This window comes from Marmota marmota, unplaced genomic scaffold, assembly GCF_001458135.2.
Source record: "Marmota marmota marmota unplaced genomic scaffold, marMar, whole genome shotgun sequence".
NCBI lineage: Eukaryota > Metazoa > Chordata > Mammalia > Rodentia > Sciuridae > Marmota > Marmota marmota.
Genome location: NW_026000229.1, coordinates 20,324,613 through 20,345,752, shown reverse-complemented (window position 1 = coordinate 20,345,752; position 21,140 = coordinate 20,324,613). Strand labels below are relative to the sequence as shown.

General features: G+C 37.8%; 1 protein-coding gene across 1 annotated transcript in view; it reads right to left on the bottom strand.

Moving 5' to 3' along the window:
* Positions 1 to 1,008: 1,008 nt before the first annotated feature.
* Rora (RAR related orphan receptor A) overlaps positions 1,009 to 21,140 on the bottom strand; it is a 91,260-nt gene continuing 71,128 nt past the window's right edge. The window contains exons 4-10 of the mRNA XM_015480594.2: positions 18,577 to 18,972; positions 12,776 to 12,897; positions 10,876 to 11,008; positions 10,112 to 10,219; positions 8,642 to 8,752; positions 7,688 to 7,800; positions 1,009 to 5,555 (exon numbers count right to left, since the gene is read on the bottom strand). Coding sequence (XP_015336080.2) covers positions 5,391 to 5,555; positions 7,688 to 7,800; positions 8,642 to 8,752; positions 10,112 to 10,219; positions 10,876 to 11,008; positions 12,776 to 12,897; positions 18,577 to 18,972 — 1,148 coding nt within the window. The 3' untranslated portion in view covers positions 1,009 to 5,390. The remainder of the gene's footprint in view (positions 5,556 to 7,687; positions 7,801 to 8,641; positions 8,753 to 10,111; positions 10,220 to 10,875; positions 11,009 to 12,775; positions 12,898 to 18,576; positions 18,973 to 21,140) is intronic.

The window sequence follows — 21,140 nt, the reverse complement described above, 5'->3', positions numbered from 1 at the left end:
GATTTTCTGTGGTAGTAAGAAAATCTGTAAATCTGCTGAATGTGTATTCCACCGGTAGAAGAGTCAGAGTCAACAATTACATTGAGCCTCTCTGACTTTATGGAGACTAGTATAAGGGAATTATGAGAACAAAATGGTTATTTAACAAATGTAGCATGTAACTCTAAAATCTAGATCAAGTTGCTGTCCTACAGGCAGGGTTTGATTTGTCTTTAAACATTAGCTTCTGTATTAATTCATCAGATATAAACTACAAATATGAAAGTAAGAACATTTTACATAAAGGGATTTTTGGTTTGCTTCTAGAGAAAAACATAGTGAAAACAACATTTATTTGCTGGCTTTAAAACAAACAATTGTGTTTTATCTTCACCCATCTCACTGTACTGATAGGCAGGTCTTAACACTGGTTTAAATTTTTTTTTTATCCGTAACATACAGAATTTGAAATAGTTTAAAGCATGCAATGCAATACTCACACACACACACACACACACACACACACACACACATCATGCATATTTTAATTATTAGGGAAATGGTAAATGGAATATGTAAGGTCTTCACTTTGAATGATGTTCTGTGTTGGTGTATTATTGATTATTTTTTCTTTTGCACACACTGGCATAACTTTTCACTGCTTTGGAAGTTATTCAGTGTTTTTAAGCACACAAAACTGAAGAACACATAAGTTTTGAACTCAACAAAATGAGACGGTAGTGAAGAGTTTACACATACATGCAGTTCTATACAGTTCACTTGTGCCTTGGAGGGATAGTATTATTATCATTATTATTAATAATAAAAAACACAATTTGTCCCAGTAGTACTGGCCACCCTGTTTTAAGAGTTTTAGAAGATCCCTGAGCACATTGTTTCTGACTCTTAACCCCAACTCCAAAATGAAAGGGCTTCTATCCTTGATATCAAGATGGATTGTCATTCACAGTAAGTCAATCATAAGGTGCTTATTTACCCTTTTGTTTTTCACCAATCAGCACAAAGAACTGTCAGAAAATAACTTTATTATTATTATTATATTATTATTATCTTAAAATAATAGCGCTGGAAGGACATATGATTTAAACAATCAATATTTGAAACAGTGGCTTTAGGATTATTATCTGGCTGCCCCTCAACAATAACAAGTGATTCGATCGACATTCCTTAGCCAAAAACAAAAGAAAAACAAAACAAAACAAAAACCAAAAAACTGTACAAATATGTATTTTTCCCTGAGGGATCAAGGTACACCCGCAAGTGCTCTATGTACATATTGCACTAGAGAGGGATGAAGAACATGTGCAAAAAAGCAACAACGAAAGAAGCTCACAGACCTTCCCACTAAGGGTTCTGCTAAGTTGTTTTGCATTTTGGAATGTCGGAACACAAACAGCTAGCTATTCCTTAGTTCTAAAACTAAAAACACATTATTTCTACTATGGCACATTCAATGAAATAAAAAGTTTTCCAAAGACAGATAGACAAATTCCATCAAGAAAATAATACAAAGTTTGTTTGTTTGTATTTTTTTTTTTAGAAAATTACATTACTTTCTTTCTTTGTTTCACATTACAAAATCTTTTTTTTTCTTTACACAAATCACATTTTATTGCAGGAATATTTCAAGTGCCATCAAATATTTATAGAAGGGTTAAAAAAATAGAAGTCTCTCTAAAGTGGTCCAGACAAGGCTTTGTATAGAATAAATCTTTTTTTTTTCCATCCTCTAGTTTTGATTTAAGTATTTTGAATACATTTTCTTTTTCCATTGACACTTAGTAGCCTAGAAGCTGTCCGACACAAGCACATCATATGTACTCCAATCACACACACGCACAGGCGCGTGGGTACACACACACACACACACACTCATACACACACACACACACACACACACTCCTTCCTCCCCTGACCCTCAGCCCACCCCCATACGCTCACAGAGATCTGGGTATCCACACTATAAAGAACAACCAAACTTAGAAGCAGTGTCTTAGGTCATGTTTTCTTTACGTTAGGAAGGGTGAATTAGGATGCTGAAGACTTAAAAAAAAAAAAAAAAAGAAACCCAAACTTTAACAGAAATTAGGATGTTGAACACTTACAAAACATCCATATCTTTAACACAATTTGCAAACTGTCCAAAAAGCACTTTCATCTGCACTTTTGATCTCATTGTGACAAAGACCAGTGTTTTTCACAATATAATATGATCATCTGGACACCATTGTAACAAAAAGTATTCTGGCTTTGTACAAAAGCCTCATTTATCTTATGTCAAAAGATTAGATAATGGCGTTATAGCAGCCAAGTTGATGACAATGTGGTTCTAATCTTTAAAAGGCTATTGGACATTTAAGTTTAAGAAACTTTATTTATATAAATTATTAAGAATAATTATTCAGGTATCACCCAGTATTTTGTGTCACCATGCAGGTGTTTTTATGATAAAGAAGAAAATTAAAATGCAAAGGTTTTCACATCATTTTCTGGGACTCTATTTCTTTCAACTGCATTTATTGTTTAACTTCAGATCCCAACTTAGATCCAAATTTTAGTCAGTTGTTCCCTCAATTTCTCTGGGCACGTCTCTGTCTCTAGTAGTCTTTTCCTACATGGTCTGTGAACTTTGCTCTGACAGCCCACCTCCTGCTTTTCTTTCAGAAACACCTAGAAGCAGCATCTTCTTTCTCTGTCTTGGTTTACTATAAAAGCAATGTCACCATGGCATAACTATTACTAAGATTAGAGCATCATTTTCTTTCTTTCTTCTTCTTTCTTTCTTTTTTTTCATTTTTGGCATTAGGTGCATGCAAAATCCTTTCTGGGAAAAGGAATTTCTTTGAAGTTCATCATTACTTTCTCTCTCACCCTTAGAGAAGTTCAATTAGCTCTTCTTATTCACAAATGGACACTGGAATTAGGTTTAGTTGCTCTTTAATGCGCTAGCACCTGAGGCTGGTCATATTCAGAAAGCTTTGGTTAAAAAGAAGTTAATATACTTTACTAAAACCATCCCCAAATTTAGTGACTATGAATAAAAAAAAAAATCTCCGCACCCCACAAACCACACCACCATTTTCTCCCCGAAGGAGAAGTAATAGAAAAGATAATGGACAAATAAATAACTGAACTAAGCTTGGTACTCTTTTCAGAGTATAAATACTATTAATCTTTAAAGGAACTATGTTTACTTAAATAAATGTTTGATTTAACCCTTCTTGCCCAAATATAAATACTATATGCCAACAATTAACCTCTTTATATAAACACTCACATAAAATTTTATATGCCTGTAAGAAATTTAAGTAAATATTACTCTCATCTTCTATTTATGGTTAAACCCTTACTATATTTTTGAAAAAAAAAAGGATGTTATTTAGGCTTCATACACACTTCTGCATAAATAACTGCTTCCCCTTTTCCAAGTGCCTCAGGAAACAAGCCAGAAAGTTGGAGTTAAAAACAGTGAAGTGCTCTGGGAAGCCAGCCCTGGTAATCCAGCTCAATATCAGGGGCTGCAAATTCTTGCAGAAAACTCTGGAGGGATCCTATGGCAGAGGAGGCTCTTGGGTGTAGAGGGCTTCTTGGACTCCCATCTTTACACCCTGGAAGATATTCCTTTTTCCTTACCAACATGGTCTTTGAACCCCATCCCTAATGTGACCAAAATCATCTTCTAAATGCCCACATTACTAAAAGGTCACTTGTTTTTAAAATATGCACACTTGTGCATCAAACTATTCCTTCCTCTCCCCCCCACTGGGGCTTACTGAAAAAGAAAGAAATAAAGAAAAAAAAGAAATCTACAAAATTTAACAAAAATAACTCAATATTTCTCACCTGAAAACTAAAACCAAACAATCTTCTAAATATTCAATAAAATAAATTACAGTCCACAGTTTTCTAGTGAAGATAAATACAAGAGTAAATGTTTGCAGCTAGCCTCGACTTGACTTTAAAGGCTTAAAATATTTACTATTTAAATAAGAGGAACATGGTAGGCCTCCCTCACCCTCCTATGTATTCCCTACCAAATATGGAGAGCAATATTCTAGAATAGTGGCATCTGGGGACAACTAGTCTAGAATCAACTCACTCTGAGATGAACTCTTAGGATTCCTGGATTATACCAAGAACATAAACATTCAAAGAAGGTTTCCTGTCCTCACATGGGGAATGTGCATCTGCTCCAGATATAATCTTTGGGTCCTTCTTCACATAAAAACGTAGATTACAACACAATATTCTAGTTGCTGACTTTGTTCTATAACAGTTAGAATTCCAAGTTGAGTCCGAGTCCATAGTTTTGACTAAACTGTGTAAAATGAGCCTCCCCTCCCCCTGCCACCCAAAGGTGGCATTTTGAAAAGCTTTCTTTGTTCTAAAAAATTTGATGGTTTAAGTCCACAGCACCAATCAATCATTCAACTTTGTATGAAGCATAAACACATCTATCCTTGAGCTTACCAAAGAGCAAAGTATAAATTAGGGAGAGTTCTGTTTCTAATGCCAAAATCACATGTGGGGGGGAAAAACGCCAACATGTTGATTTCTAGATATGACCAGCCAGTCTTTTAAAAGTAATTTTGTAAACAGCAGCATAAATACCTCCCAACGTACCTTCCAAGCCTTCTCAGTTAAACTTGTGTTTCTGGTGCACATGCGACACGACAGTGAACACGCTAGCATTTAATTTAAAGAAAAAGGTGCAAAATGAAAGTGCCTTATCAATTCAACAGGAAAAGCTACACCAGTAACTACATTTTATATTAATTAAAACAATATATAAACAATATCTCTTTTAGCTATATATAGTCTTCATGCCCATTTACCCTGTAATATATTATAATGCTATTGTTGCTAGTGCTATGGACCCTTTTCATGCCATCCCGCTGACTGGCAATAATCGGTGAGAAAATAAAAACTTCCTTCATCAAACAAAGAGCAAGTTGTGCAAAGTAATGCCGCAACCTCCGCTATGCACACCAGTCACCGATTATTGCTGGACTCTCTGCTGTAACTGACAGATTGGCGACTCTGTTGAAAGTCTGTGGGCAGTGAGCTACAAGAAAAGGACATCCTCCGACTTTAGTACCCTCCTTCTGCTGTAAACAGAGGTCAACGCTCAAGAAGTCGAGACAAAAAAAGGGTCCATATCTGTAGGCATAATGGAAATCATATGCATGAGAAAAACAAGTTCAACTTTTATTTGTTTTCATTGTCTCCCCTCCTTTGCCTGACCCCGATCACCAAAAGATGTGCAGTGTGTTGGCGCTCCAGGGCTGTGCAGGGCCATAGAAAGTGTCTTGGTTAATTTGTTTTGTTTTGTTTTGTTTTCTTTTTCATGTTTGTACTTCAGACATTCTAGAAGTGCTTAGGTGATACATTTACCCATCAATTTGCATTGCTGGCTCAAATTCTGAAGTGAACAACTCCTTGTATAATGGAGGAAAATGAAGTCGCACAATGTCTGGGTATATTGCTTTAAATGCCATTAGCTTTTCCGTATGTCGTCCACATAAGGCTCTTAATGTAGACACCTTGCATATTAACTGTAAGTAGAGAAAGGAGATGACGTCAGGAGAGGACAGGCATGAGAATGGAGAACGAGGAATCTGGACCATCTTTACAACACTGTGTATGATGGAAATACATACTTGAAGCAACTTAAACATCCAGTAATAGAGAATTGGTTAAAAATAAATGATGATATAGTCATAACCTAGTAGGCTAGTAATACACTGAATGCCTTTTTGAAAATGAATCATTTAACCTGAGACAGTATTCATAAGCAGAAGATGGCTCTACTTATCAATGGCAGAATCCAGATAGAACCCCAGGTTCTTGCCTCCTCCCTACTCAGGATCAGGGAGGATACTTTCTGCTCTACTGTCCCAAACTCTGCCTTCTACCACTGCAGAAAAAGAAGAGGTCCAGTGATAGAGAAGTGGAGGAACAGTCAATCCTGGGTAGTCAGGGCACTGCAGCTAGAGATGAGGGCATTCCTTACATATTGTATGAAGAACTAGCACTAGTCATTTTCAGGGGCAAGTTTCTTCTGAATAAATATCTTTCCTTACAACAGAGCTATTCTGGGTCTAAGCAAAAGAAGAGTCAGAATAGTGAGAAGTGCCCTGATTGACCATTTACCAGTTGAGTGTAATAACATGATCTGCACAACTACTCTTAAACTCTAAGGCTCTATTCAAAGGCAAAAGCTTGTGATTTCAGCCCAGAATAATTCTTTCTAGGACGAATATCAGCATATGTTTTCTGTGTTAGGTGCCCTTGCATCTGTGTAAGTAGATGGAACAGAGAGTGAGAAGCTCCTGACAGCTCCTCACCCTTCCATTCCCCAGTCCTGTTCCAGTCACTCATTCAACAGGTACAAAGATAAAAAACAAAACAGCAATTCACTCCCAACTTCCCCTTTCACCTAATTTGGCTATCAGGAGAAAAGAAACTGAGTCAAAGAGAAAAATAAAACAAAATTGTTCAAATCGTCCTTTCCAGTAATAAAACACATATTCTAAGAATGAATAGAGCAGCTTCTTCTAAGATCAAAAACATACAACTAGCACTAACACTGAAGGCTATTAGCATTTAAAATTGGTATCCTTACTATATTTTTATTGTGAAAGATAATTACTAAAAGTGAAACCTGGGCTGGGGACATGGCTCAGTGGTAGAGTACTTGCCTGGGGTACCTGAGGTGATTTCTAGCACGAAAGAATGGAAGGAAGGAAGGAGGGAAAGAAGGAAGGAACTGTAATGCTTTGAATACAAGATAGTGATAGGAAATTGATAAAGAAAATAATATAAAAGCCATTTACTTTTGATTATATTAGAATATATGATTATCCTGACTCTTTTAGTCCTTTATAACTTCTTCCTTCTTCTAAATTCAAAGATTCTTTTTCTAATTTATATCAATGCAGAATGTTAACTCTGCTTTATGCCCAACTTTGATGGACTAGGAGAAGGATTTCCTAAATGATTTGATTCTTAAAAAATCTATTTTCTGAGCTGGGGATGTGGCTCAAGTGGTAGCGCGCTCACCTGGCATGCACGGGGTGCTGGGTTTGATCCTCAGCACCACATAAAAATAAAATAAAGATGTTGTGTCCACTGAAAACTAAAACATAAATATTAAAAAAAAATTTCTCTCTCTCTCTCTTTAAAAATTTTTTTTTAAAAAAATCTATTTTCCTATAATTGCCCTATTATTATAGAACACTGTGTTTTCAATATAATAAATAGATTCAACCTGGGTAATGACTTTTGGCTCAACAGAATTTTCTTTTCTTTTCTTTTTCTTTTTTCTTTTTTGGTACCAGGGATTGAACCCAGGGGCACTTAACCACTGAGCAACATCACCAGCCCTTTTTAAATTTATTATTTAGAGACAGGGTCTCACTAAGTTGCTTAGGGCCTCACTTAGTTGCTGAGGCTGTTTTAAACTCATGATCCTTCTTGCCTCAGCCTCCAGAGCTGCTGGGATTATAAGTATGTACCACTGCACCAGGCTCAACAGAATTTTTCATGGAGATTATTTTTCTTTTAGTAGTTTGTGGCATGCTGATGCTTTTTGGGGTTGTTCATATGACTTATAAGAGCAGCTGGCAGCATGATCTGTGCCAAAGGATAATTTAGGCCATGCCAAGTAGAACCCTTTGGCTCTCACCTTTGTTAGTATTCCATCTTCTCGGTGATTCTTCTGTAGAACGTGTTGAAGAGCTAGCTGAATTTTCTGTTGCAGTTTTTCAATTTTTACCTTTTCCTGTAGCCATGAGCGATCTAAACATAAGAAAATGGTACTTTTTAGTTTCATTTCTCCAATGAGTGCTTTCCTCCTGACTCCAGATAGAGATGATGATGCTATGATGCATATTTAGAGACGCAGAGGCCAGTTTTAGGTCCTCTTCCAAACTCACTCCTAAAGGAGTGGAAAAGTGATCTGTGGCAGTTATAAAACAGAATGTTAAACTTTTCCAATTTTACTGATATTTAAAGGAAGGAAGGATCTTCACCTTCCAAAGTATAGCCGTTTGAATTTAAGGTCATACTCATGTGACTGCAAATAAAACCACCATGGTCCCTTTGTAATAATTGTACTTCTGGATGAAATATCCATATCAATATTGCTAGACTTTTTGTAAAATATGAAAATTGTCTTATAATCCAGGGCAACTAAAAGTGTCAACAGAATTCCAAATGAATTATATTTAGGATAAAGTCTATTGGTGTAGGAATTCCAAATAGAAAGTAGTAAATATGCAAAAGTGATTGTCCCCAAGAGGCCAGTACTGGTTGAAAACATAGATTAAAATCAGATAAACTCACGGAGGACAAACAAATGGATTTAATAAAAGGTAGAGTGTCTTAAAATAGACATGTCATTTTGGAGCTGGTGTTAAAGAATACCCTGTCCTACCACACGCAGCACTTCTGGAGGTTAATTTTGGCCTGTGTTTTATTCAATTCTCTTTTTAAAAATTATAAGATCTTTTTCAAAAAGTACATGGAGCTGCTCTTGGGACCCTCTCAAATATCAATAGCCAATGAAAGTTATGCACATTGTAAAAATTCTTTATCTAGACCATTTAAAAACCATTTTATTTTTATTTGGCTATCTTACCTGCTGACATCAGTACAAACGCAGAAAATAATGCAATTTCATCTTCAGTCAGGTGCATAGAACATAAACTCTTTCCAAATTCAAACACAAAGCTAATAAAGTCTTCACAGCCTGCAAGAATAAAATAAAGACAGTTTAGGATTTTGGTTGTCATCCTAGGGAAAAATATGGAAGAAAGTTAAGAGAGATCAAGTAGTTGAAGATCAGAGAGGATAGTAATAATATTTCCAGTTTAATAGTTTGAAATCTTAAAAGAAAAATTTAAGCCAACATCATCACGGTCACTACTACCACCCACACTGCTATACTACCATCATCGCCCCAGTCACTACCATCACCACCACCATCACCATTACTACCAACACCATCATGATCAACTACCACCATCAATATTATCATTCAAAATAATGAGAGTCAACTTTGGCTGAATTTTGTGTGATTAATATGTCATGCACTGCTCTAAGAGATTTCTTTGGATTTCCTCATAGCTCAAAACAGCCCTAGATCCCCATTTCAGAGGTGAGGAAACTGAAACTTGCAGAGATAAGTAATGTACCTGAGGGTCACACAGGTAGGAAGGATAGCCTGAGATTCCAAGTTAGGCTACCTGACTTCACAATCCATATTTTAAGTGAGATCTAATGGCTACAATCTAACTAAAATGTTAAATTGAATCATTTATGTTTTCAACTCTGTATTATAGAGAACACCCTTAAAAATGTTAACCAATGACACATTCTAGTGGTAAAACTATTACAACTATTTAACTAAGCTGAAAACACAATATGAGAGTCTCTTTAAATTATAGTCCATAAGATTGGTTACGTTTGGTGTCTATGCTTTCAGATTTGCTTATTTTGTGTATATACTTAAATGGGAACAGGATGTATTACACTTAACTAAAAACACCTTTTGTTATACAGCTTTAAAAAAATCATTTAACAATATATTTTAGATACCTTTTAATTTTTCTTAATGACTAAATTACATTTAAATCATAGAAATCCAAAATAACTTATTTGTAAAGCATACAGCACAGTTTCATTAATCCTATTTCTTTGATATATGCATTTCCTTCCATTGATGGTTGTTGTTCTGAGGTTTGGGAGGACTTATGTTTGTATTCTCTGTGTGATTTTATGTATTGAATCATATTGTCTAAGTAATCTGAATGCTACATCCCCTGCAAATGTGGTTCCTTACAACCTGGAAGGGGAACTAGAAGGACAGACATACACTATAAGTCACTTCGATTATCAACTAGATAAACTCTAGATCTTTATATATATAATAGGGACAAAAAGCACTTGAAAGTGTGTAACTTTTCTATAGTGACAAACATCCTCCAATTTTGGTTTCCAGGCAATCCGTTTCCATTTTTTTTTTTTGTTTGTTTCCACCAGAGCTTCCACCTAACCCACATATCCTTTAGTCCTAATTTAGACACAGGGCACCCTGAGATTTTCTTACCTAAGGATTTGAAGACATCGGGGCTGGCATACTTCCCATCAAAGTACACGGTGTTGTTCTGAGAGTCAAAGGCACGGCACATCCTGATGAACACCACTTCTAGAGAACCTAAGCAGAGGCAGGATGGGTTCAGGTCATCTGATCTAGAGGAGTCTGTTTCTAAGGTGCTAATGTAGAGATGCTTTCTGAGACAGAGACAGCACAGGGGGTGTTGTGTGCAGTGTAGCTCTTTGGCTCAGATACATCAGCTTGCTGTCTCTCTGAGACAGCAGAGCTTATTCCTACGCAAAGACTTTCTGCAGAAGCTGAGCTGTTTAACTGAAATGAGGACTAATTTACAAATGTCTTCCTTGGCACACTTCTACCTTGCGATACAGAGTCTCATAGTTGCTAGGAAAGCACTTATTCATATGTATCAAAACAAACCAGCAAAACCAGGGAGATTCTCTGAGTTCCACAAGCCCCTTCCTAAAAACATAGCCTTGGGACCTGGTAGGTACACAAAATGCAGGTGACGGAAAATGTGGGAATGCAGGCTTTCTTCAATTTCATCTTCTCACCCAGAGGAAAAACAAAATGGAAGGAATGTTTCCTGAACACAGCTCAAAAACCTTTAAAAAGAACTCAGTTTCTGCTAAGAAAAACCTGAGCTATTACCACTGGAGAAAAAGTGCTCTCGACACCTTCCTTACCAAGCATTTCTTTAACAAGCGGGTGAAAGCAGGTTAGGGAGAGACATCAAAATTCACTTGCAAAGCGCATACCTGCTTTTAGAAGCACAATTTGATCGTTTTGACACAGCTCCATAAATCCATCAATGCGTTTGGCAAACTCCACCACATACTGTATAGCTTCTGTGATTTTGATGGCACACAATTGCCACATCACCTCCCGCTGCTGTTCAAGAGGAAAACATTAACATACAGGTTACTCAGTCTCCTTGGCACAAGGGATTTGTTCCTATTTTATAAAATCCTTCTGTGGAAATGGAGTCAGAAAGGCTAGAGGATGGAACAATAAACAGTTGCCCAGTAATTCGGGTTGTAAGGATTGCTTCCATGTCCCTCCTGCCTCCTCTGATTCCTCTTACCTTTTTGGTGGCAATGGGATAAGGACAAGATGTTATGAATGTTTGGAGCAGAAAAGCTGAAAAGAAGTCAGGGAAGTAACACATGCTACTGCTTTAGCCTTGGGTCACAGAATAGCAAAGTAGGATCTTCTTTTAGGCAATTGTTTTTCCTTGGGAAATTTAATAACACTTTTTTTTTATTGGTTGTTCAAAACATTACAAAGCTCTTGACGTATCATATTTCATACATTAGATTCAAGCTGGTTATGAACTCCCAATTTTACCCCAAATACAGATTGCAGAATCACATCGGTTACACATCCACATTTTTACATAATGCCCTATTAGTAACTGTTGTATTCTGCTACCCTTCCTATCCTCTACTATCCCCCCTCCCCTCCCCTCCCATTTAATAACACTTTTAGGAGGGAAAGGAGGGAGAGGGGAGTAAAGAAAATTTGTTGTATACCCACTATAAGCTAGATGCTTTATGACATCCATGTCTCAGCATTTTCATAAGAATTTTTTTCTTTTGTCCAGACATGACATGAAAGCTCACAGAGGTTTCAAAGTAGATGTGTGGGCTGGACCCAAATCTAAGCATCTCTGACTCTGAAATCCTGTTTCATATGTCTTGCTGTTTCTTACTTATTTCTAGCTTCTGCTCTGCAGCTTTGGCTATTGGGGTTACCTGCAACCTCAATAGCTAACAAAGCAACTCACTGCTACTCTCCAACCTGTCCTCTCAGTTTCCTTTTATATACTCACTCTCCAGTGCAGTTACAGGGAGACCTGGATCTGTGTCTTTGCTTACTTTTCCCCAATCTCTGTTAAGACTAGTGATAGGGTGTAAGAAACCTTAACGGAGCCAGGAATCATGGTCTGGGCCTGATGTTTCCCTCTCCAGCCATACGCTGGCTGGCTGGAGGGGTGTTAGTTTCTCCATATGTTACATGAAAGGGAGGATTAACAGAGAGAATCCCCTTGGTCTTTTCTATGATTATCAGGAAAACCCAAGCATTGTCTTCTACTAAAGGTAAAATTATTTTAATCCCATCTCCAGCTTTCCCTCTCATTTTAGTGGCTTATTGATCAGAGTGTTGTATAGAAAAAAGCAAGTAGCAGGACTGTCAGACTTACCTAGCTAGGTTCAGACCAGAGTTATGATCACAGTTTCCAACCTCATGTTTGTACGTGTTGTCTAAAGTCCTTCTTAATAACCACTGGAAACATGAGGCTGAGATTTTTTTTTTTTTTTTGCAACAAATTCTGGACTTTATAAAATCTTCTACTGTGATACTAGGACAAATTCCAATTCATATAGGAATTTGGAAGCTGATTGATCTAGTCCCCAGGTGACTAAGAGAAGGAGATGTGTGTGTACTTATAAAACACAATAGAATTTGTTTGTTTTTGCTGAAATTTTACATGCTGGCATCTCAGTAGGATGACAAACCCTCAAGGACATGATCATCTCTGGAAGAATAATTTTTAATCAGAAATCTGCTATCTGATGAGACCATTCTTGGGTTCTGAATAAACAGCCTACCTAAACACCATTTCCACAATCCTAAGAAAGAGCCTTCAGATTCTACCTTGTTTTGATAGTTCTCAATCTCTTCCTGCAGAAAGGTCTGCCACGTTATCTGCTGGAGCTCTTCTCTCAAGTATTGGCAGGTTTCCAGATGTGATTTAGATATATTCTGTGCAAGGTGTTCTAAGGAGAAAACAGGAGATCACAAACATGAAAAGCCACATTCTTCTTTCTTAGGATAATAATTTTCCCACCTAACATTTGCTTTAAAAAGGAATAAGTATAATGCCAGCTATTGAGTTCTGATTATCTTTACATATTTAAACAAACGGTTTGGAACTATTCTGTATTTGAGAACCCGAAGATATAAGACAGGGACTTTACAAAGCCAATATTTCAAGATGAGACCATGATTTCAGAGGCCCTGCTGACTTTAACCTTGTTCTGTGCTTAACATCAATATCTGGTAATGAACAGATATTGACCTAGATAGGTATGGGGAATGATTGACATGGCTTCTTCTTGAAATTTTTTGAATATTCTAGGAAAAATTACTCTTTAAAAACCAGGAAATTATATTCTTTTATGATGACAATTATGCATTTCTTTTGCTTCTTCCTGAAAATAGCAGTTAAGAGAGAGACTGTGCACTTAGACTGTCTGGGTCTATATCTCAGCCCTGCTACTTATTTGCTCTGCCATCTTGAGTATGTTACTTTACCTCTCTGGGCTTTGGTTTCCTCAAATGAGGGGAACAATATCTATTTCACAGGGCCACTGTAAGAACTAAGTAAGGTGAGCACTTAGAACAGGGAGGATTGCTTAGCATGTGCTGCATAGTTATTATGCTTGAGAGTAAGGAGTTTGAAATCTTGAGGAAATGGATGCCAAAGAAGTTTTCCCTAGCAATTTATAATCTATGGTCATGCATGAAACATACTGAAAGGATAATTCAAGGCATTAGATAATAAAGTGTGAAAGTGAATTTCATCAGAAGATAAAGGAAAAGATAACAGGCACCATTAAGAAAGGGAGAGATCAATGCTGAAATGGAAGATGCTTCTTGGCATTGAAGACTAAAGGATGGGTAGTGTTTTCAGGGAGAGATCGGGGTGTGAGAAGGTACACCAGCTCTGCATAGGAAGGGTGGTGGATGAAGGAACTGAATATGGCATTTATAGGGACAGGCAGATGTGATAAAGTAATTGTGTCAAGACAGAAATATAGGTAAGTAAGGGCCCAACACCTGGAGAATCTAGAATGTGAGGACTTAATCTGTTCCTAATGAAACAAAGGGAACTAGTAGGATTCTCCAGAGGGAGCTGACATATTTAAAATCGTACCTAAAGACAGAGGATAAGCAGTTTTATGCTTGATGGACTAAACAAGAGAGGTGGGGCAGGGGGACCAATCAGAAGGCTCCTGGAGTCTAGTTATGAGTGATTAAGAGCCTGGAGCAGGTTGAAAAAGGAGGGCAATTAAAAATGTTTTAAAAGAAGAATTGACAAGACTCTGTGACTATGAAACCATACCCAAAATTTACTCTCCTTCCAGGGTTTTGGATGTATAACAGGCAAGCCATCTAAAAGAATGGTGCTGAATGCAAACTTGGTAATGCTACTAGGAGTGTCTGTAAATTTGTTATTTCCGCCCTCAAACAGAATGAGACTTGTTTGTATGAAAATAGAGCAGGTTCACCTAAATGGAGTTTGAAACTAGAATCTCCTTGGAGACACAGAAACATAATAAATCTTAATGGCCCTATTTGGCAACACACAGACACTAAAACAGCATGAATAAATAGCATACCAAAATAAAACAGAAACACAAGAAAACATTTAAAGGAAAGAAAGAGACAGAATTTGAGGGAAAGAGGGAGAAGCCAGCAAATTGCATATCTTAGAATCAATGATGCTAGTGAGGAAAAAAGTACAGACAAAAATAATGGAAATTGGAAACCAAAAAATGAATGCAGAAATAACGTAGTGAACTGTGTTCTATAGAGAGAGCTCTCATTATATGAGGCAGTTTCTAGAATGTAAGTTTACAATTTTCCTGTTTTGCAAATATGGAAACACTAAAGTAAAAAGTGTTCACAGGGAAGCTGGGGGCTCCTGCAGGTGACCCGTGGGAAGCAGTTCACAGTACTCTCTTGCAGGTTGTATCTCTTTTCCAGTTAATATGGTCAGTCAGCACCTTGTGTTTTCATTTCATCTTCAAACATGTTGCCAGGACTGGGGATAAAAGTCTATGGTACTGTGCTTTCCTGGCATGCACAAGGCCCTGGGTTTGATCCCCAACACTGGCACCCCAAAGCTGCCACTTACTTCCACCTGAGTCAGGATTTTTAACAGCCAGTGAATAGGGCAATGTAGATGACATACCAGTAGAGGGCAGCAGCTGCATTCTCACCAACTGCTAACTGCTGTCTTTGATTTCAATTTATAATAGATTTGGCAACTCGAAGATTTTAGACATTTTGCTATTTTTAAATATCCATTTCAGCAAAGGAGAATATGTTCAGGCTGAATAAAAGTTAAGAAGTTAGTGTGGCTTCTCAGAGAAACCACGTGGAATAGTGAAATACCTCAGAAACAGGAGGTAGGAGGGCTGTTTTCTGGTCTGAGCTCAGCAGATATCTATCTCACTTTGTGACAAGGGCAAGTCCGTTCCCCTCCTCAGCCATGACTGTTTCATCAGTACTGCCAGTGTCTAGACACTGCAGATGGAAGATCCTGGCTTCCAACTAACTCAGACTTTCATAGTGAGAAGGAACTACAGATACCACCTGGTCCAAACTCTGCTCATGTTATAGATAATGACATTAATGAGATGATAATAAATAACTCTTACATAGCATTTGCCATGTGCCAGATCCATATAATTTACTTCTGTCCTGAAAATATATATTTTTTCTCACTTAATCCTTATAATCCCAGGAAAAAGGTACTAGTACCGTCTCCATTTATTAGATGAGAAAATTGAGCCACAGTGAAGTCAAGTGACATCTTTCAAGGTGTCACAGATGGAAAATGGCAGAGCTATGTATTTAACATAGACAACCTGTCTTCAGAGTCTGTATTCAACCTTTATATTCTATAGGTAAGGAAACTGCAGCTTGCAGGTCACAAAACTTACAGTGGTTGGTACAACTTATAGCAAGGCTATGACCACAGCTCACACAAGCTGACTTGTCTCATTCTATGTCCAATACGTCACTCATCTTTTCTGCACAACATTAGTTAACAATTATAGTCAACAAGACACAATTAGTGCTTTAAAAAAAATATGGAATGTATAATTCAGGTACCAACTGCACATCAAGGGTAAAATTTCCTAATGAAATATGATTTCTATTTTAATGAAAGTAACAGGCAGTAAGTACTCTTATTGAAAGATAGAACTGTACTTAGGATATGTCAATTTACAATTTTCCTGTTGTGCAATTGGTTTCATTTGTTGAAAATATGATGCCAACGTTTGCTTATTTTGAAATCAAGAGTCTCAGTTAAAAAGGACAATAGGACTTAAGCCACAAAAGAAATATCAAGTGATTTTTATGTGGCTTTACAGTGGCAAAGTAAGTCCTAGGTCATTTTCATGCTACTTTTAGTTTCATGAACTACTCTGCATCTGTAAATGGGAAAGAAAATTAGAACCCAACTTTTGCCTTTTCAGAAAAATTCTAGTTTAGTTTTGAGTTTGGGTCTACTCATAGTTATGAGTTAATTCATCCTAGAATATGATATAACACATGGGGAAAAAATCGTGATTTCAAAAGAATATCAAGTACAAGGGCACAGAGCTCCCCAGATGCCCCAGGAGGCAACTGCTATAGAAGAAGAGGTTGGTTTGTTCAGTGACTTGGGACAATCAGCTCAGCCATTTCTGACCCCAGTCAGGTATTAGTGCACTTTTAGCCAAAGTGCCATGTTCAAGGGCATCACTTTGGCTAAGCTCTATGGATTTATTTCAGGATTGAAGATTTGACAAGCAAACAGGATAGATTCACTAGTATTTATGGTAAGGTGGAAGCAAACCTAAAATGAGTCAGGTCATTTTTCATGGGATCATGTCAGCTTTCAATCAAATCCCTATTCATTTCTGAAAATTTTACTTTCATTACAGTTCTGCTTAAGGCTCAGGCAACCAAGATTTCATGACAAAAATGGAAGGTTTTTGTTCTAGTTCAAGAAAAAAAAAATCAAACCTACCTCTGCTCAGCTTGGCTTCTAGTTCAGAGGTTTCTCTGTTAATCAAAAGAGCTGTGATACACCTTTAATGCTGTTCAGTGGTTAAAGACCAGGCTTAACATGTCCCTGCTCTTGAGGATTTAAATTTAGACCCATAAAGAGATGCTTGTTGTAAAAACCGTAAAGAACATTCAATTTGTTCTATTTGGAGAAAGATTTTACTGGAAATATAAATTTCACTTAAAAGATGTTTTATGGGGTACAGAGGTGGAGCAACCCTCTAAAGAACACAGCCATTATTTCTGTGAACTGAGGATTTCTGTGCTCAAGTCAGAACCTGCTGGTTCTTTTCCATCTGAGGTCTTCATTCTCTCCTCGTATTAACTTAGTCATCTCCACAGCAACTAATTGAAATGTCCCAAAGGATTATAACCTTGTGTGAGGAATAACTAGGAGGAGAAGATCAAATTCTAAAACTGCAAAGGTTCTTGTCAAAGTTTTTCTAATAATAGTGCTGTATTTAAAAATCGATTAAATATAGCAGAGGATGTTAATATAACTTCCTCGAAATGGAAAGTTTTCCATTGTCTGTGTTATCAACATTTCTAGGTCACGTCTCCCAAGAAGCAGTCATGTGCCAGCAATAAGGAAATGGGATTGAGGGGGTGGGGTATGGTGAGCCTTATATAAAATATAAATTTGGTCAACAATATCCATCCTCAGGTGAAGAAGCTAATTTATTTTTAATATTTATAGTATACATAAATGTGTATAGGGGACAGGACAAATGATACAAATGGAAGAAGTGGGGGTGGGCCTATCAGGAGGTGTCACCCCCTGACTGGTACCAGTTGGATGCTGACATTCACAAAGCCTGGTCCAGCGTAATTAGTTTTCCTCCCCTTATACAAATAGCTGAAAATCTAAAGTTTTCATAACTGTCCAAGTTTATTGGGATGGGGGTAGGGGAGACTGACCAAGTACAAACTTACAGTTATATAGGAGAAATAAGTTCTAGTGTTTTATGGCACAATAGGGTAACTGTGGTTAACCATGTGGTAATAAATATTTTTAAAAAAACTAGTAGAGAGAATTTTAAAATTTTTCACTACAAAGAAATTATAAATGTATGAGGGAATAGATATGGTAAATACTCTTATTTAACTATTACACAATGTATCAAAGCATCACATTTTTCTCCATAATGCAAATTATTATGTGTCCATCAAAAACAAAACAAAACAAAAGCAAGTTTAATTTTAGTAACCAAACACTTTAAAAAATTCTGTGCTGGCCAAAAAACATGTCTGTGGGCCAGGTTCAGTTTGTAAACTGCCATTTTTTGGTGACCTTAGGTACAAAGCAATATCTGGAATATGACTAAAGTAAAAAAAAAAATGTTGAAGTTAATGTGACCATTCCCTATGCTTAATGTTTTCTGCAGAATTTTCCTTAATTTTGTCTCATTTCTGATGCTGAGAGGCTAAGCATTTATGGGAAATGATGGACAGTCAAAAGCAAGGGAGTGGGCTGGAATCTGAAGTAGCCTAGATGGTAACAGTGAACTGCATCATTTTAACAACATAACTCATCAGAGGAAAGTCAAACATACCCCTTTACTACCCAGGGCGTAAGCAGAGCATCCCAGCAGAAGCATGCAAGCCATTACCTAGTTCTGCCATGGACACCGTTGGGGAAGTCTCTCCATTGGTGAACGAACAGTAGGGAAAAAAGCCAGATGCTGGTGTGTAGTCACATATGGGTTCTGGTTTGATTCCATTGATATCAAGCCCTGACTGGTCTGGGGAGGGCTGTATGTCCAGGTAGAAGCTGCTGACAGCAGAGTCGGCCTTGCTGCCCTCGGGGGTGTGCCCATCGATGTAGGTACTGAGGTCCTCGTGAAGCTCTGTCAGCCCGTTGGCCGAGATGTTGTAGGTGGGTGTCAGCGGCTCAGCCTCTCCAGGCTGCTGCTGGTGGTCGCGCTGCTGCTGCTGCATCCGGTGTTTCTGCACTTCTGCATATAAGCTGTCTCTCTGCTTTTTCGACATTCGACCAAATTTTACAGCTGGAAGAAAACAGCCAAATGGTACCATGTAAATGTGCTTTTCTTCATTATCCTCTCCTGCAGTCTTTACGGTTTCCTTTGAAGTTTCAATCTCAATCAATAGCCACATGATCATAAAATAAGGACATCCGGAGGTAAAAACAGTCCCACCCCACACAGGCTGGCTCCATCTTTCCCTGGAAAATGCACACCCCAGAGAAACTGATGTTTCAGAAACAGACTCAGGATGGTAGGGGAATGCTTGGATAATCCTCCCTGTTTTTCTGCCATCACATATCCTTGGGCTCACTGGGCACCACTGAGATGTCACCTAAGGCACTTGTTCGCTTACCACCTATAAAACTAGCCTAGGCCTCTTCCTTCTCCCCAGCATTCAGACCAAGGAGCAGCAATGCAAAGACTCACAGAGCACACCAAGGTGAAGGCGACCTCAACTTTCATTCAGTTCTCAGTTTTGTACACTTGAATGAGGTTCTTCTTGGTTGGCTTTGAAGCTTTATGGAAAGGCCTGATCTAAGAAGCCCCCTCCTCCACTTGTGGGTCCTGGCAGCCCCTGTGAAATCCTTGGACCATTATTTAAGTGACACTTTCTGTGGATTTCTTTTAGCCTTGAGTAGAATGGATATCAAGATTTTGAAAGGGCAAATACTATATAAGATCCCTGTTGGGTGGATTTGTGTTTGTGATGCTTCTCCTTGGGATGTGTCTCCATAATTTAAGTGAAGTGGTGACTGAGCAATTTTTCGGTTTATTCAGAATCTCAAATGATTTCTTCTGAAACACCCAGATAATTGAAAGAAGAAGAAGAAGAAAGAAGAAAGAAGAAAGAAGAAAGAAGAAAGGAGGAAGAAGAAGAAGAAGAAGAAGAAGANGGAGGAGGAGGAGGAGGAGAAAAAAAAAACCTTATGATTTCCTGGTCTGAATTTCCCCACTAATTTGTTTTTCAGCTGGATTCTATATGTGAATAAAGCCTCTGCTGGAGGACTTGGTTCTCCTGATTGTTGGTTAATTTACTCCTGGTTGGAGGAGTAAAGTCACACGAGTTTGGGGCAGGAAGAGGGAGAGAGGGAAATAAAGTTGGAACCATGGCCACCAAACTGGCCAGGTGCTGGACTCTTCTAACAAGGAGGATGTACTGTCTTTCTGCACAGAGGAAAAAAGTGAACTAGAATAGTGGTCAGTTTTCAGTTTCTACAACTCAGATAACAAACTTAGATGGGGCCAGTTAGATGGTAAAGAGATTTTGGTGTGGGCTCTGAATTTCAGGCCCATAGTTTCATAATCTCCTAATTCCATCCATGCTATCTCTTCATATGTAAATTTTCCAAAAGGCATACTGTAGCTACTTAATTTTTTGCATTTAAGGATACTTTAGGACCTCCAACAGGATTCATGCCCATAGGTGAAACATACTCTGCGATTATGCTTTAACTTTTGCCTTAACATTAACAACAGTTATCTCCCAATAAGTGAAATACAAGGAACAGCTCTTGAAAAAATGCACACATAACATTGTAATTTTAACTTGCAGGTTCCTAAGAGATGTACCTATCTTTGTCAGTTTAGTGCCATTGGAAGAGGAACCCTGCAGAGTTGTGTGTCTCAGGAATTTCTGAGAAAATGGCATAAGTTCTGTGACTTGTATCTTCTGATGATAACAACTTTACTTTTGTAGGGGAATACGGGGGGCCTTGTAGGTGGGTCATGCCTGGGTGGGTCTGTGACCCTAAGAGCATGTGACTATGGAGAAGACAGGTGGCCCACAGGCTACCATTCCACTGGAGGAGACAGCTTCCTTCGATGGGATCTCTCAAGACAGCCAGCATGTTCAGAAAGTCCCTAAAATGGACCTGCTGTACTTTCTGCCCAGTTTCCATGTATAAGAATAACTGCCTTGAAATCTGGTGTTGATTATTCAGTGCACTTAAGATAGTTTTCCAGGAAGATCTCAAAATGTTCTATAATTGAATGGTAGATGGTCTCTTTTCCTTAAAATAACTTCTTTTAATGAAAAGAGCATTTGTCCTTTAGCCACACTTTGCACTATTTTCAAACATTCTGCATGTACAAATATTTGACCTGGGCATGTGATTCAAAAGATCCAGTTAGCATAAAACTTCCTTCATCCCAACTGCCAGCACACTACTAGGGTAAGGCAGGTAACAATT